At 38.6% G+C, this 17,910-nt stretch overlaps 1 protein-coding gene across 2 annotated transcripts in view; it reads left to right on the top strand.

The window, feature by feature from the left end:
• The window catches only part of LRFN2 (leucine rich repeat and fibronectin type III domain containing 2), a 148,034-nt gene that overhangs the window by 83,789 nt on the left and 46,335 nt on the right, over positions 1–17,910 (top strand). Inside the window, exons 2-3 of one of the 2 annotated variants that reach the window (XR_012478519.1) lie at positions 1,791–3,232; positions 7,873–8,000. Coding sequence is in view for 1 of the 2 variants with exons in the window: in XM_074236863.1 (XP_074092964.1) it covers positions 1,815–3,232 (1,418 nt within the window). In the remaining variant the exon portion in view is untranslated. The remainder of the gene's footprint in view (positions 1–1,790; positions 3,233–7,872; positions 8,001–17,910) is intronic. The other variant, XM_074236863.1, reaches the window with a different exon arrangement.

The following is a 17,910-nucleotide window of genomic DNA, read 5'->3' as shown; positions in this document are numbered from 1 at the left end:
TCATGAAAAGGGGCAAGAAGATCCAAGTCTTGAAGTATATACCAATGTGACCAAGCCCTGGAAAATCTTAACAACCTAAACACATCAAGTCATGCATGTCAACATGCACTAATTAAGCACATTCTATGTCCCAGAAACTGTACCAAGTGTGGATGATACAAAGAAAGATGAAAAAACACCTACGTTCAAGGAGCTAACAGTCTAATGAGGAAATCATATGTGCAAGCAAGATATATACAGGATAAATAGGAGACGATCAAAGAGGAAGCATGCTCACATCACATACAGACCCAATGAAGAACTGTAGGTACAATGTCTGAAAATGAGCCTTATTAAGGCAGAGGGTCTTATCACCAGATAATTGGCATAGCTAACATTTAACATTTGCTGTTATTGTTCAGTTGTTTAGTCATGTCTGGCCTTATAAACTCTGGTCTAGCCACTTTTTTTCTTGGTAAAAATACTAGAGGAGCTTGCCATTTCCTTTTCTAGTGTATGCCCATTTTACAGATGAGGAACTGAGGCAAATAGGTATAAGTATAAGCCCAGTATCACACAACTAGTAAATATCTGAGGTTAATTTTGAGCTCATCTTCCTAACTCCAGTCCTGGTGCTCTATCCACTAGCTACCCTACTTCATTGTTTGCAAAGGATTTTGTAGCCTTTTCTTCACTTGAGCCCTTCAAAAAGCCTGTAAGGTGGCAGGTGTTGCTGGTAGTATATTCTCCATTTTTCAGATGAAAAAACTGAGGTTTGCTTCTCATCATCTGACTGTGTCCTAGGCAGAATTCAAACCCAGTTTTTCCTGATTGCAAATCCACTGACCTATTCACTGCACTAGCAACCTTGTACACAAAAGCCCATTCTCCATTATCTTTATTTGGGTTGTCTGCTTTGTCAAAGCTATCTTTCTCCACCTCTTTTCTTTTCTGAGACACTTTTCCTCATTGTCTGTCATTAGTGTGAGCCAAGGGAATGCAAACTCATTTTAATATCAGCCTGAGCCTAATCTTGTTAGAAAGGTAATTCTGTTGTTCTTTAAATGCAAACAAATGCATAAAACCCCTTAAAGAATCTGTCAAGCCTATTCTAGCTCTAAACAGAAATGAATTTTGGACTATTCTGTGACTGTAGATTTTCTGTGCTGGTAACTGTCTTCTGGAGGACCATAAGATCATAGATGAACAGTTTGATGTGATCTCAGAGACCATCTAGTCAGATCCCCTTGTTTTACACATGAGGAAACTGAGGTTCAGGGACATTAAATGACTTGTTTATTTGTCACTGAAATGAAATTTGAATCCAAGTATTCTGCATTGAAAGCCAGTGCTCTTTCCAATGCAAAAATTTAATGAGTAACCTCCAGTCCACATGAAATGGAGAGAAAGGAAAAAAGGAAGAAAGGAAAGAAGGAAGTAACGAAGGAAGAAAGGAAGAAACCAAAATTTATGAAGTGACTACTATGTATCAGGCACTATGCCAAATGATTTATAACCACCTAATTGATCCTCACAACTTTGGAAGGTAGGTAATATTATTATCCCTATTTATTGAGAAAACTGAGATAGACAGAGGATAAGTGACTTCCTTAGGATTACCCAGTAAATGTCTGAGGATGGATTTTGATTTAGGTTTTCCTTGCTCCAGGGCCAGGGCTCTATATCCAGCATTCCTATTCTACCTGTGTAATAAATTTCAATATGTTCTTAGGAATTATGAGACTCCCAAGTTCCAAGGGTGGAGTCAAGAAAGCAGTCGACTAGCTCTAATTACTTTTTTTTCTTTCCAGGCACCCTGCTCAAGTGACTGGACCATGGAGACCCTGCTCAGCAGCCTCCTGGCATTTGGCATGGCTTTTGCTGTTGTTGATGCCTGCCCCAAGTACTGCGTCTGCCAGAATCTCTCTGAATCCCTAGGGACACTGTGTCCCTCCAAGGGGCTGCTTTTTGTGCCACCAGACATTGACCGTCGGACAGTAGAGTTGCGCCTGGGTGGCAACTTCATTATCCACATAAGCCGCCAGGACTTTGCCAACATGACAGGGCTGGTGGACCTGACACTGTCTAGGAACACCATCAGCTACATCCAGCCCTTCTCCTTCTTGGACTTGGAGAGTCTCCGGTCACTGCATTTGGACAGTAACCGCTTGCCAAGTATCAGTGAGGATACCCTCCGTGGCCTGGTCAACCTCCAGCACCTCATTGTCAACAATAACCAGCTAGATAACATCGCCGATGACGCCTTTGAGGACTTCTTGCTCACCCTAGAGGATCTGGATCTCTCCTACAACAATCTTCGTGGGTTGCCCTGGGACTCTGTCCGACGCATGGTCAACCTTCATCAGCTCAGTCTGGACCATAACCTCCTGGATCACATTGCTGAGGGCACATTTGCTGACCTCCAGAAGCTAGCTCGCCTGGATCTCACCTCCAATCGACTACAGAAGTTGCCTCCAGATGCCATCTTTGCCCGCTCCCAGTCATCCATTCTGGCTGCCACACCTTTCACTCCACCCTTGTCTCTCAGTTTTGGGGGTAACCCACTGCACTGCAACTGTGAGTTGTTATGGCTGAGACGTCTAGATAGGGATGATGACCTGGAGACATGTGGCTCTCCAGCCAGCCTGAAGGGCCGATATTTCTGGCATGTGCGAGAAGAGGAGTTTATGTGTGAACCTCCCCTCATCACACAGCACACACACAAACTGTTGGTACTGGAAGGCCAAGCTGCTACACTCAAATGCAAGGCCATTGGAGACCCCAGTCCTCTAATTCATTGGGTGGCCCCAGATGACCGCCTCATTGGAAACACATCTCGAACTGCTGCCTATGACAATGGTACCCTGGACATCCTCATTACCACCTCACAGGATTATGGTGCCTTCACCTGTATTGCTGCCAATGCAGCTGGTGAGGCTACAGCCACTGTGGAGGTATCCATTGTCCAGTTGCCTCACTTAAGCAATGGCACCAGCCGTACCACATCCCCCAAATCTCGCCTCTCTGACATTACTGGTTCCAGCAAGGCTGGCAGAGGGGGCGGAACTGGAGGTGGTGGTGGAGGAGCAGGGGGTGGGGAGGCCTCCAAGGGGCCACCAGAGAGAGCTGTGCTTGTGTCTGATGTGACCACTACTTCAGCTCTGGTCAAGTGGTCAGTGAGTAAATCAGCTCCCCGAGTGAAGATGTATCAGCTGCAGTACAATTGCTCAGATGACGAGGTTTTAATCTACAGGTGAGCAAGGGGCTGGAAAGAGAATGGCAAGAGGAAGGGCAAAGGGGGAAGACCAGGCAGGAATTTAATGGGAGGTTTATGTACCAGGACAAGTCATATAATTTGTTCCCCTTGTCTTCATCCACAGTTTTTATACTAAAATCAGATGGAAAAGGGAACCAAAAGCAGCTTCCAAGAGCAAAAGAAATCTTCAAAGGGCACCAAAGGAAAAGTGGGAGGGAGAGGTAGCCCCATCATGTTGTTGATGTGATTTGTGTCGAAAGAAAAAGAAAAGATTACTATGTGAGAAAAGAAATAGGCTGAGTAGGTTAATGGAAACTTCAGGCCCTTACTAATTCCTATCTCCTCCCTGTATTCAACTCAAATCTTCCCATTTTTTGGACAGACATTGACAGACTGTAATCTGTGTATAGAGGCAGGTAGGTAATCAAGAAGGTGAAAGGGTTGGAGACCCTGCCATGTAAGCATCAATCAAGGAACTTGGGAGGCTCATCCCATAGAAGACATGGAGCAGGGTGTGACAAATATGTTTAGATATCTGAAAGATTATCTCTCATAGAGAAAAGGGATTAGATTTGTTCTGGTGTCATTGGAAAGTGATTGCAATAAAAAGAAAAAAATTATACACACACACACACACACACACACACACACACACACACATATATATATATATATAGAGAGAGAGAGAGAGAGACAGTTACTAATCTCTTTATAATTTTAGGTAGAAGGCACATTCCTAAGTCATAGTTAATGTTTAGTAAAGCAAAAAAAATCCAGTCATATAATCTAGTCCCCTCCAACAACTCCCTTCCCTCTCCAGGATCAAATGAGGTATTTATAAAATACCTGGGACATAGGCATTCAATAATTGCTTGTTCCCTTCTATTTCCTTCACTCTCCCCCTCACCCCTTTGAAGTGGATTTGAAGTGAGCAAATTAATACCTCTTTTTGTGGAGGTAAGGAGGACCTTGACCTAGAGCAGTTAGATTGAATAGAGTACTGTTTTTGGAGTCAAAATGATTCATCTTTCTGAGTTCAAATCCAGTCTCAGATATGTAACCCTGGACAAATCACTTAACCCCATTTGCCTCAGTTTCTTCATCTAAAAATGAACTAGAGAAGGAAATGGACAACCACTCCAGGATCTTTGTCAAGAAAACCTCTAATGGGGTCACAAAGAAACTGAACTGAAAGAAATGAACAATAATGGACCTTGAGAGAAGAAACCAACCCTTGCTACCTCATCCCTATTCCCATTTGCTGCACATCCTGCACACATGTAGACACACAGACAAAGACACAAAGACAGACACACACACACACACACACACACACACACACACACACACACACAGATATTTGCTACAACTATAGGATAGGACTTTGCTGCCCAGATCTTACATTGTTTGCCCCTCCCCTCCCCCCACACCATATTCAGTTACCTGCCAACTAGTTTCCTAGTCATTGAAGTAAAGTGTGTTCTTTCCTCTTATTCTCTTATGAAAAGGAAGAATCTGATCATGAGTCTCTGATTAAAGAGATGACTTGACCAGGAAACAATGATATTTCACTACAGTGAAAAGCATGACTTAAGCATATATGTGTTTGTGTATATATGTAACATATCTACACACATATATGTATGTATGTGTATATATAAATATGCATGCATATATATGTATGCATCAATATCATCTATAGGGAAAAGAAATATAGAAAGATATAAATATAACTATATAATGGTATAGAGCTGGAACTCAGGGTCTATGAACTAATAGGTAAGAATAGATGGACTGGAGATTGGGAAGGAGGTATGGTGGTTATAGAAAGTACAGGCCTTACTTAGGTCATAGATTATTAAAGTTGTAAATTTATTGCAAGTAAGGACTTTTTACTTTTTTATATGTGAACAATTCCTAGAATACAGTAGGCAGTTTACAAATATTTATTGATTGACTGATTTCTAGAAATTCAGAATGGACCAAACTGGCATATTAGAACTTGGATTTAGAAGGAACTTTAGAGATTACCTAATCTAGTGAGGCCCTACTTCCCTTCTTTCTTTGTTTCCTTCCTTTCATCCTTTCTTCTTTTTTCTTTTTACCCTTGCTTCATCCTTCCTTCTTTTTCTCTTCTATTCTTTCATTCTTTACTTCTTTCTTCCTTTTCACTCTCCTTTCCTTCCACCCTTTTTCCTTCTTTATTTTCTCTCTCCCTTCTTTCCTTCCTTCCTTTCTATCTTCCTTTCCTTCTTTCTGTCTTTCTTTCTGCCTCTCTTTATATTTTGTTTTATGCTGAACTTCATTACTGAAGAGAATGAGTATTTTTCACACACATAGTAGAGCAGAAGAAGAGGATGGTATTTATTGTCTTTCCATCTTCCTTTCTTTGTTTCTTTCATTCTCTTCCTTTCATTTTCTCTTTATTTTGTTTGTTTATGCTGAATTTCATTACTGAGTAGAATGAGCATTTTTATACACATAGTAGAGCAGAAAAAACTGCAGCATGAAACATGAAACATGAAACTTCAAATTTCTATTTGTACAGCTGGCTTTTCTTTTTAAGTATATAAAATGCAGCATTTAATATTAAAAAAAATTGGAGAATAGTTGGGATAATTCCTGCAATACAGCCTCTTTAGATACTTTTTTGACAGTGATATGGGTACTAAATATTCTTTAGGAAAGATGAGAAATCAATCAATACATAAACATTCATTAAATAGGTAAATGTTAACATACAGGTGATTGGCAACCATTTAGAAAAGAACGTGATGATCAATGTGGGTCAAAATGGATTCACTCAGAATAAGACATGACAAAAATAAATTTTCATTTCTTGATCAAAGCAATATTATAGCCTGAGTGTATTCCAAACTGAGCAAAGCATTTGACAAAGTCTCATAATATCCAATAATATGGAGGGACATGGGTCAAATATTAAAATAATGCACTTAGGTGAATTAAAATGATTTTTAAGAGGAAATATCTGATGGGATGTGCTGTCTTTGGCCTTGATTTTACCAAAATTTTTTTTGTCAGTTAAATAAAGATAGAATATGTTTATCAGATTCAGAGATGACACAGTTTGAAAGGAAAGGTTAGCATACTCATTGACAAAATCAAGAGCCAAGAAGATTTCATCAGGGTTAAGTGATAGGTAGAATTGTAGGAAGCATGATGTAGTTTGGAGTTACCATTGTATAATGGATAGATTGGTGGACATGGAGTCAGGAGAATGTAGGTTCAAACCCTATCTCTGGCATATAGAAGCTATGTAATCCTATGCAAGCACCTAACCTTTCTGAGCTTCAGTTTTCTTATCTGTAAAAACAAGCCTAACTGCTTCAATTCTTAATATATGATCTCATGATTCAAACAAGATGAATTTCAACAAAGATTTGTGTAAAGTGTTCCATTTCATTTGGAAAAAGAATTACATAAGAATGAAGATAATAATAATATTAATAGCTATAATTAATTTTATTTAACTATTTAATTGTGCTTTATTTGATATATTTCTTTTATCCTTTAATGTTTGTTAAGCAGTTTCCAAATATTATATCACAACAACCTCAGTGGGTAGGTGTTACTCTTATCCTCATTTTACTTATAAGGAAAACAAGGCAAATAGAGGTTAAGTGATTACATCTAGTAAATATCTGGGGCTGCATTTACACTTAGAAATTCTTGTCTCCACGATTTTGTGTTACCTAGCTAGCTACACAGATGGGGCTTGAGTACAGTAGTGAATAAGACTAGGTATTTTTAATTGACTGTGAACTCAAAATGAATCAATGATGGGTAGCCAGTAAAGTTAATGTTATCTAAAGCTTCATTAATAAAAATAGAACAACCAGAGTAAGAGATGATATCCCATTTAGCTCTTCTGTCATCAGATGACATCTGCAATATCATGTTCAGTTCTGAGTTGCATATTTTAAGAGAGAATTGACTGTCTAGAAAGTGTCCAGAAGAAGACAATTATCAGGGTGCAGAAACATAAAACCATACACAGAAGGTGGACCACTGATTTGGGGTCTGAAAATCTGGGTTTGATAGCCATCATTGCACTTATTATCCATGCAAGCTTGAGCAAATGATCACACATCTCTGAAATTCAGACTCCTTAGCCTCAGGGAGTCAGTGTTATGCAGTGGAAAGAATGAATCTTTGAACTCAGAAGACCTGGGTTCAACTGTTGCCTCTATCATTTACTATCTGCCTGATATTGGGCCACTATGTATCCTGCTTCTATTACATATTGGCTGTGTGATCCTGATCAAGTCACTTTATGCTCTTCTCTTTTGAAACTGCTCCTGACTTTCTGGGCTTTTCTGTCACCATTTCCCTTGGGAGATGCTTCCATGACCCCTTCCTCTAATTGATAAGTTCCTTCCCAGAATCTCCATTTGAGAAAATGCCCTGGCCAGGCATGCTCACTTCTCTCCTGGCAGCATTTCTTCCTTTATCTGGAGCTCCTTTTTATGTGTTATTTTCCTCCATTACAAAATAAACTCTTTGAAGACAGGACTTTTTTACTATCTGCTTTTATTTATATTCCCAGCATCTAGCAAGTCCCTGGCACATAGTATTTAATCAATGCTTTATTTATATATCTTTATCTATCTTTCCAGGCCTCGGTTTCCTTATCTGTAAAAGGAGGGGGTTGGACTAGATGGTCTCCAAAGTCCCTTCCAGCTCTAAACCTGTGATTCTATGAAGAGTTTGACCCTCTGTGATCCTGGAACACATAAGATGAAGGGTTTGTATGAAAAGATTAAGGAATCCCTTTCTACCTTTAAAATCTTAAAACTTACTTATTATCTTCCTGTTAATTAGACTTTTTTTAACCTAGAAAAGAGAAGACTTGAGGTGAGTGATGGGGGGTAGCAGGGGATGGTTCATAGATTTCTAGTCAAAAGGGATTTTTGAGGGCCATCTAGTCCAACCCTTTTATTTTCAGACAAGATTCCAGAGAAGCTAAATGACTTACTTAGGTCATAAAGAAAGTAAGGCAGAATCCATCCCCAGATCTTATGAGTCCAGAATGTGTCCCCCTCTTAATACATATATACATACATATAAATCCAAAATCACATGTATATACACATGGGTGTGTATATATACACACCCATGTGTGAATATATACATATATCTAGTGACTTTTGTTTTGCTCTCCTGCATATACACATGTCAATGCATACATGACCTGGCATGGATCTGTGTATAGATTCATACACGTGTGTAATGGATATGTATGGTTGCATTGTGTACATGGGTATATACACATATATGCATATCTGACACATTGGAAAAGTGGTAGATTCTATGTAATTTAATGAGTAAAGGGAACAGAGCAGCAGGGCAGCAGACATTTCCTGCACCAAAGACTGTTCTTTCTCACAGTCAGAGTGCCTCAGCAATGTAACATGTAGCTGATTCATCAGGGAGTAGGTCCCTGTCACTGGGTATATGCAGACAGAGACTGGATCGTTTGTCAGAGATGTTGCCAAGGGGATTCCTACCCTGGGTAAAAGATGGAACTACATGACCTCTCAAGGCTCTTTCCATCTCTGAGTTCTATAATTATATGATTTTTTCTCCAGTCCCCATCCTTTAACTCAGTTGCTTTCCTGAATCACTCCAAGGCTCCAGCCTGAGGTAGAACAATGCGAACCACAGAAGTTATTCTTCTGTGAGTTTATGAGAGACAGTGCCTTGCTATGGAAAATAGGTTGCATGAAGAGATGGGGAGAGACATGGATTCAAATCCTAGTTCCAACATTTACTCAACAAGTTTCTATGGACTGATCACTTGAGCTCTCTAACCTCAATTGCCTCATCTATATCATGGGACTATGGAAGACACATAGCTTTGAATCCAGGAAGATTTGATCTTCTTTGACACATCCTGTCTTTTTGACTCTGAGCAAGTTATTTAATCCTTCAGTGCTTTAAGCATATCTCCAAGGTTTTTCATTGCAGAGAAGGTACCATTGGTAGAGGGAGTTCCCTGGGCCATTGAAAATCACAGATAATAATGCCCTGTCTATATCATAGAACTATTGAGAGAAAAATGCTATGTGAACTTTGAAGGGCTATGGAAATACAGATTACTATTAATAACTCATTCATTACTCTCCTTTCTATGGTTTCAAGAGAATTTCACCATTACTACAAATATTTTCACTCTACTGCCACATATTTTGGGGATTTTGTAGCATCCATAGTCATTCTTGAGTTTACCTAGGTGTCCATCTATTTTCTCAAACTCCTAGAAACCTGACTTCTCCCATAAGGCACTATATAATAATAAAAATAAGGTGGCATTTACATACATTGTAAAGTTGGCAAATATCTCATTTGATCTTCCCAACAATCCTAGAGAACATGTGCTATGGTTATCATCATGTAATAAATGAGGAAAATGAGGCTGACGGAAGTTAAAGTGATTTTCCAATGGTAACACACAGTAAGCAAGTATCTGAGTTCAGATTTATATTCAAATATTCCTGATGTTTAGTTCAGTGTTCTATTCATTGTGCCTTTTAGCTACATCCTAGCTGCATCCCTGGCTACCTTCCCTGATCCTTTATGTAAATCGTCGTGATTTTCTTCTTGCCAGGTCTGGAAAAATAGGCAAGCTGCTTGCTCCTCACCACCATTTTCAGACTCCCTCATTAATAATAATAATATTGTTATTATTAACAACTAGCATTTATATATACTTAAAGGTTTACAAAGTACTTTGCAAATGTTATTGTCCTGGGATGTAGATAGTATTATTACACTCATTTTACAGTAGAGAAAACTGAGCAGATAGAGGTTAAATGACATACTCAGGGTCAATAGTAAATATTTGAGGCAAGATTCAAACTCAGCTCTTTTTGACCCACTATGCCACCACTATAACAACAACCAATATTTATACAACAAATACCAGCCAGGGACTAAGTGTTTTATAATTATTATCTCCTTTGATCTCCACAAAAACACTAGGAGATAGGTGTTATTTTTATCCCAATGCTATAGATGAAGAAACTGAGAATAGCAGTTAAGTGATGGGCAGGGTTTTACTTGCGAGTAGTATTGTCTGAAGTCAGATTTGAACTTGGGTCTTTTTACTCCAGGCCTGGTACTGTGCTGCTCCCACTATTACTCCACAGCCTTTCCTTATTTGAGATTTTCCTCTCTCTAACACCAGAACTAGTCTGTTGCCAAGACTGTTCAGTTCTATCTTCACAACATCTCTCATACTTTCTATCTATATGACCACCACCCTTGCTCAGGCCCTTATTTTAAATTTATTTTGCATGTCTTAGTTTCACCTCTAAACATGTGTTCTCCCAGTAAGCTGTGAGTTCTTTGAGGACAAGAATTGTTTTTCTTTTGTACTTGTATCCCCTACTCTCAACAAATAGAAGGCATTTAATGTTATTTTAGTGTTATTTGCTTAGTTATTTGCTTGATGATAACCCAGGTAGTGAGTAGTCAGAGAATTTCCTCAGGCTTGGATATCTATTCTTCAAAAGGTCTTTTCCCTAGTTATTTTATCTTATTGCCTTCTCTCTGAGACTATGTCCAATTTTTCCTGTTTATCACTTGTTTGTACATACTTCTTGGTATTCTCTCCTACATTAGACTGGAAATTTCCTGAGAGCAGGGATTTTTTTTTTTTGCCCTTCTTTGTATCTGCAGCATTTGGCACAATGTGGGGGGGAAGAGTATAGGCAATTAATTTTGATTGACTTGGCCATCCCTGAAACATTCTCCCAATCCAGAATTGGGTCTTGCTTTAGCTATGATCTGAATATGTTATGATCCTTTGATGTTTTCAGCTAAAAAAGGAAAGGAGCGACACAAAAAAATTCCCACTCAAATCACAGAGAATATAAGTCATTTATGTTTGCCTTTGGAATTGTATCACATGATTTCTTTTCCTTCTTATTTTGTTTTTGCCTTTTGGCAACTTTAACTCCTTATTTATCCATAGTTATGCCTTGTTTTTGAATGATATTATAATGAGCATGGTTCGCCAGATCAGTAAACAGAAAGGGTAGGACTGAGGGGAGTGGTTTAAAGTAGGGCAGTAAAGATTTCGTTCTGTGTCTGAACACTTGCTGAAGATAATCTACAAAGTAGGTAATTGGGAGTTGGTCACATAATAAGGAAGTGTTAGGGCTTGGACCTTTGATGCTAAAGATCATGCTGTGTTGACAACAATATTTGGAAAGAAAGTAGTGTTAGGTTGGATGGGAAGGGAGCCCTCTCCAATCTTTTAGAGAGAGACAGAGATAGTCAGCAACAGAGACAGAGATAAATAGAGAGGCAGAGAGAGACAGAGCAGAGGAGAGAGAGAGAGAGACAGAGAGACAGAGAGACAGAGAGAGAGACAGAGAGAGACAGAGAGACAGAGAGAGAGAGAGACAGAGAGAGAGAGACAGAGAGAGAGACAGAGACAGAAAGATGGGGGGGGGGCAGAGAGACCAGGGAGGAGGGGCTCCATCCCTGATACACAGTGAAAGAGAAAGTCAAGTGAAATGCCCGGCATGTCATTATCAGCCCAAGTGATGTTCACAAACACTTGTCTGTGAGAGCCATCAAGAACATCTGTCACCAAGCACGTTACTGGAACAGTCCCCAGGAGAGCAGGAAGAACGAACAGCAAGCTCATTTTAAAAAGTGCACTTTGGCATTAGCAGGGCTCAGCCTTTGTTGTCATCAACATTGTTTATTGGGCTATTATCCTGGGAAAGAAGTGGAGGGTCGGGGATGATGCTGGCTTATCCACCCCGACTCTGCCTCCCATGCTAGAAGGTAACACCAGATCACCACTCCAGTTTCTGTGAGAAATGACCCTGAAATATGTCCCATTTCAATTTTGGCAGGAAATCAGGTCACTGTTATTCTTAATCTCCCTGGAAAAGGGCAAATGGGGAAGATTTGCTCCTAGCCAATGTCTTATTTCCTTCTGGTAGAGCTCAGCCCCCGGGACCTTGCATCTTGGTAATTTTAGCTTTCTTTGGGGGAAGTGGGGTATTGGAGCAAGTGTTTAGAGAGCAAAAATACAATTTAATTCAACCCCAAAGTAGTAAATATCCACTGGATACAAGGTAGCTTGTTAGGTGCTGGAACTCAGTATTTGCAACAGGTGAAGTCAGTGAAGGGAATTGTGGTGTCCTGTTTCCAGAAGGCTGAGAATGGCATCATCACAAAGAGATTAGTTAACCTTCAGCTCTACTTCATTAGATGCAGAATTGGTTTCATAATCAAGAAGCTCTAGGTTCAAGTCCTCTCTCTTAAGACTTGTTGAGCATGTTACCCTAGAAAAAAAGCACTTAAACTCTCAATTACCTCCATAGTTCTCTAAACACTTATCCACCTCCATGCAGGGAGTTTTATCACTGCAGATTCCCTACATGGATGAAATCACAGATATGTATGGGCATTTCCACATACACAAAATAAACATTCTATTGAAAACAATAGTAGTAATTCTACCTTACAATTAAATATGCATCTAGGTTTAGGTTTCTTTTCTTTGAGGTTGGTTCTCCTTACCTCACCTAGGATGGTAATACAATGGATGCTCACTATTGCGTGGGCCAGTCTGACCCTCCTTAGCTCAATAGTCTTTTCTCTACCACTTCTTATCTCCAGGGATCACAATTTTTTTAGGGTTTTTTTGGCAAGGCAATAGGGTTAAGTGGCTTTCCCAAGGCCACACAGCTAGGTAATTATTAAGTGTCTGAGGTCAGATTTGAACTCTGGTATTTCTGACTCTAGGGCCGGTGCTCTATCCTCTGTGCCACCTAGCCATCCCATCAGGGATCACAATATTGATGCCACATTTGATGCCAATACTTGGTTGATTTTACTTCAACCATAACTTAGAATACCCAAATTCAAGTGAGCCATAGCAGCTGCAATTATAGGCATACACCACCCATATATAAGCTTTTCAAAGTATGGCTTTCACCCCTATAACATAATATGATCTTCATTAATATCCCTTTGAGTCCATTGGCCCATGATCCTATAGTCAAGAAGATCTGGAATGTAATTCTATTTCAAAAACATATTACTTGACCTCTCTAGGAGGGGGTTTCTTTATCTGTAAAATGAAGAGGTTGAACTCTATGCCCCCCCCACCATAATCACTTACCATTCAAAGTAGATATTGTGCCCATTTTATAGGTTAGAAAACTGAGGCTAAGAAAGGTAGGATAACTGTCCTAAGATCACACAATTAGCTAACAGAGTTAGAATGAGTGCTCTTTCCATGACCCTATTCTATTATACCATTAGTATAACTAATGAGCTTCCTAGCTGGCATTGGGGCATGAAACAGGTGGATTATAAGCTAGTATATTCTGAGCAGCGATTCTCCTTTTGGGAGAATCTCAGGGAGATTTTACAGCTTTCTCCCCCTCTTTGATTCAGTCTTTTCCTTTAGCACTAAAACATAAAGAGAAAACAAGTCATAAAACCAGGATTTTTTTTTTGCAAATAGGGCTCAGCAATAGGTCATGTAGCTGCCTTCCCATGAGAATACTATTTCATGCTCCCAGCAAAGAGGACAGATGAGCACACAGAGGATCTCAAAACCCTACCCTGACCTGAGGGAATAAAGGAATGTCTTTCATCAATACATTGGTAAATTAGTGAATTTGTATTTGGTAATCTCCTCCCTCCCTTTCTGAGGCTGGTTTCTGGATATTAAGATCTTTATCTACAAAATTCTTCCGTTCTTTTCTTTCCTGTAGGAAGGTATAACTGTTTCTGTCATGGAACCACAAAGAAGGGAACAGAGAGAGAAAGAATCAGAGATCATAGAATCTTATACTTGCAAGGGCCCTTAGAGATTATCTATTTAATGTCCCTCATTTCAGAGAAAGAGGCTATTAAATCATAAACCATTTGGGTTAAAGGACCTTAGAGATCATCTAATCCTCCTCATTCATTTTATCGAGAAGAAAACTGAGTTCAGGGGAGTAGAGACTTGCCCAGAACCATTCAATGAGTTAATGGCAGAGCTAAGATAAGAAGCTTTTTCCCCTTTCCATTATATCATGCTAAACCTGAATAATCATTCTAATCCAAACCCTTGCTTTTCCCCACCACCTTCCCTCAGTCACTGACCTCTCAAGTTTGTAAACACACCTAGAGTTCCAAGGATATTCTATCTGCAAAATTTCTTAGGATTCAGTCCCACCTTTGTCTTCAAACATTCCTTGTGTTCTAACCCATCCTGCCTTCAAAGATTCCTTTGGTTCTAATCTTCTCCTGCCAGAAAACACTCCTTTGGTACTTTCCCAGTGTAAAATAAATAATAACAACAAAACCCCAAAATTAATCAAACACATTTTGAAATTAATGAGAGGTTGGTGCTTGCTTCCTGGGGATAGGAGGGGGAGGGGAATATTTTCAAAAGAAAAAGACTTCAGTCATTCTGTAGTATCTTTGCACTTGCTAATTATTTTGATCTTCAACAATTCCTCCAGTTAGAATTTTTTGGGAAAAAGCAGAGGAAATGAAACTATCCTTAGTGATACTGAGGTCATATATGATTGAATGATGTTCCCTCTTCTTCTGGCTGATGAATGGTGAGTGGTAACATTGGCCTTATCAGGAAGAATAGAAAGGTATATCTATTATTTGTTGTAAGGAGAACCTCTTTACAAAAATATTTCTCTCCTAATTATGTCACAATACCTGAATTGAGTCACAGTACCTGAAATTTCACTATTAACAATTTGTTTCTTTGGGGTTTTCAAAGAGTCTCTGACCACTGGGGGCTTCTAGGGTTCTCCATGGAAATGGAAATGTTCCAGGGAATGTTCTAAGAGCATTAAATGAAATTTGAATTCAGGAGGCCTAGTTCTGTCACTTACTTGTGTATTCTTGGTTAGCATCTTTTCCTTATCTGTAAAGAGATGGGATTAGGCAATATAGACTCTCAGGTGTTTTCTAACTCTAAATCTTATGGATACCTTAAATCCTTACAATGGATCCAAAGAAATTTTGCAGACAAAGGATATTTGAATTATCATCAATTCAAGCTCTTCATTTTAGAGAAGAAGAAATGTAGGCCCAGATGGACAAAAATTACTTGATCAAAGTGATAAATGGAAGTTAGTAGCATACTAGATCTCAGATTTCTTGATTCAATATCAGCTAACATCATAGCAGGGATCAGTCTATCAAACACCTGTGAGAATAATATGGGAATAATATGAGAAAAAAGAAAGGAAAGATGGAAAAAAGAAAGGCAAGGAAGGACATAAGGAAGATAGGAAAAAAGAAATAAAAAGAGGAAGGAAGAAGAAAAGAAAAAAAATAAATTTTAAAAGAAGGAAGAAAAGGAGGGAAGAAAGGACAGAGGGAAGGATTAGGGATTAAAGTAAGACAGAAAGGGAAAGAAAGAATGGAAAGGGAAAAAAAGGAAGGAAGAAGAAACAAATAATAGAAGAAGATCCATTCCAACCCAAATAGTCTAAGATTTAATAAACTCCTTTTCTGAAATGAGGGACGTGAAAGAGGTAATCTCTAAGGTCACTTCCAATTATAAGATTCTATGATCTCTGATTCTTTCTCTCTCTGTTCCCTTCTTTGTGGTTTCATGACAGATACAGTTATCCCTTTCATATCACAAGCATTAAGGATACATTACTTTCAATGATCTGGAAAATTCATGTAAATTTTTAAAATTCTTTTTAAATTTATTTTATTTTTAAAATTGTTTCCCTCAGCTACATGCAAAATCAAGTTTCAACATTTACTTCCAAAACCTTGAGCTCCAAATTCTCTCTCCCTCCCACCGCATTCCCTCCATAGAGAAAGCAAGTTACTGGGTGTTAGTTAACAATTATAGCCATGAAAAAACATTAGTACAATAATCATGTTGTAAAAGTAAACATAACTCCCCACATACACAAAGCAAAACATCTCAAGAAAAATAAAGTGAGGGAAGAAAGTTATGTTTCAGTCTAAATTCAGACACTATCCATTCTATCTTTATTGTAAGTCCATCAGAGAAATTACTTCAATATTTTTTCCCTGCATTTGCTCTTGCTAGCTATATTTCCCTCATCATATTCCCCACCCACATTTATTCTTTTCTCTCCTGCCTTTCACCCTATCCCTCCTCAAAAGTTTGTTGCATCTGAAATTTGACTATACCCTCTTCCACTCTTCTTTCACCTACTCCCCCCTTCCCTTCTCTTGTCCCCTTTCTCCTATTCCTTTCCTCTCCTATTTTCCTTAGGGTAAGATAGAATACCCATAGGAGATATGAGCCACGTCTGATGAGAGTAAAGTTCACTCACTCTCCCTCAATTTCCCCTTCTTCTACTCCTATGGAAAAACTTTTTCTTGCCTCTTTTACATGAAATTATCCCATTCTATCTCTCCTTTCCCTACCTCCCTGTATGTTCCTTTTGACCACATTAACTTCATCTTTTAATACATTATAACTTCAAATTCAACACTCACCTGGGCATTGTCTAGATATGCTTCTTCTAACTGCCCTAATAGATAAGAAGATTTCTATGATTTATCAGTATCATCTTCCCATGTAGAAATACAAGCAGTTCAATATCATTAAATCCCTTATGATTTGTCCTTCCCATCCACTCTTTCAATGTTTCACTTGGGTTCAATACTTGAAGATCAAATTTCTGTTCAGTCTGGTTGTTTCATCCAGAAAGCTTGAAAGTCTCCTATTTCATTGAATGTCCATCTTTTCCCTTGAAAGAAGATGTTTGATTTTGCTGAGTAGTTGATTCTGGGTTGTAATCCAGGCTCTTTTGCCTTCTGGAATGTCATATTCCAAGCCCTATGAGTCTTTAATGTAGAAACAGCTAAATCTTATGTTATGCTGACTATAGCTCTATGGTATTTGAATTGTTTCTTTCTGGATGCCTGTCATATTTTATCCTTGCCTTGGGAGTTCTGAAATTTGACTATAATATTTCTGGAAGTTTTCATTTTGGGATCTCTTTCAGGAAGTGATCAGTTAATTCTCTCTATTTCTATTTTACTCTCTGTTTCTAGTATATAAGGGCAGATTTCTTGGAGAATTTCTTGAAATTTGACATCTAGGCTGGGTTTTTTTGGTCATGAATTTCAGGCAATCCAATAATTTTTTAATTATCTTTCCTGAATCTGTTTTCCAGGTCAGTTGTTTTTTCCAATAAGATATTTCTTCTAGTTTTTCATTCTTTTGGTTTCGTCTTATGGTTTCTTGATTTGTCACAAAGTCATCAGTTTCCCTTAGTTCCATTCTACATTTGAAGGAATTATTTCCTTCAGAGAACTTTTATATCTCCTTTACATCTGGACAATTCTGCTTTTTAAGGCATTCTTCTCCTAATTGGCCTTTTGGACTACTTTTTCCATTTTGTATCTCCTTCATCAATCTGCTGACTTGGTTTTCATGATTTTCCCACATTGCTCCCATTTCTATTCCCAATTTTTCCTCTAACTCCCTTACTTGATTTTCAGTATCTTATTTTGAATTCTTCCATAGCCTAAGACCAATTCATATTTTTCTTGGAGGCTTTGGATGTGGGAGCTTTGATTTTGTTATGTTCTGAGTGTGTATCTTGATCCTGCATAGGACCAAAGTAATTATCTATGGTTCATTTTTTTTCTTCTATTATTTGTTCATT

Source organism: Macrotis lagotis, chromosome 5, assembly GCF_037893015.1.
Source record: "Macrotis lagotis isolate mMagLag1 chromosome 5, bilby.v1.9.chrom.fasta, whole genome shotgun sequence".
In the NCBI taxonomy this organism is placed as follows: Eukaryota; Metazoa; Chordata; class Mammalia; order Peramelemorphia; family Peramelidae; genus Macrotis; species Macrotis lagotis.
The sequence above is the reverse complement of the archived record's forward strand: the minus strand, read 5'-3'. Positions and strand labels throughout refer to the sequence as shown.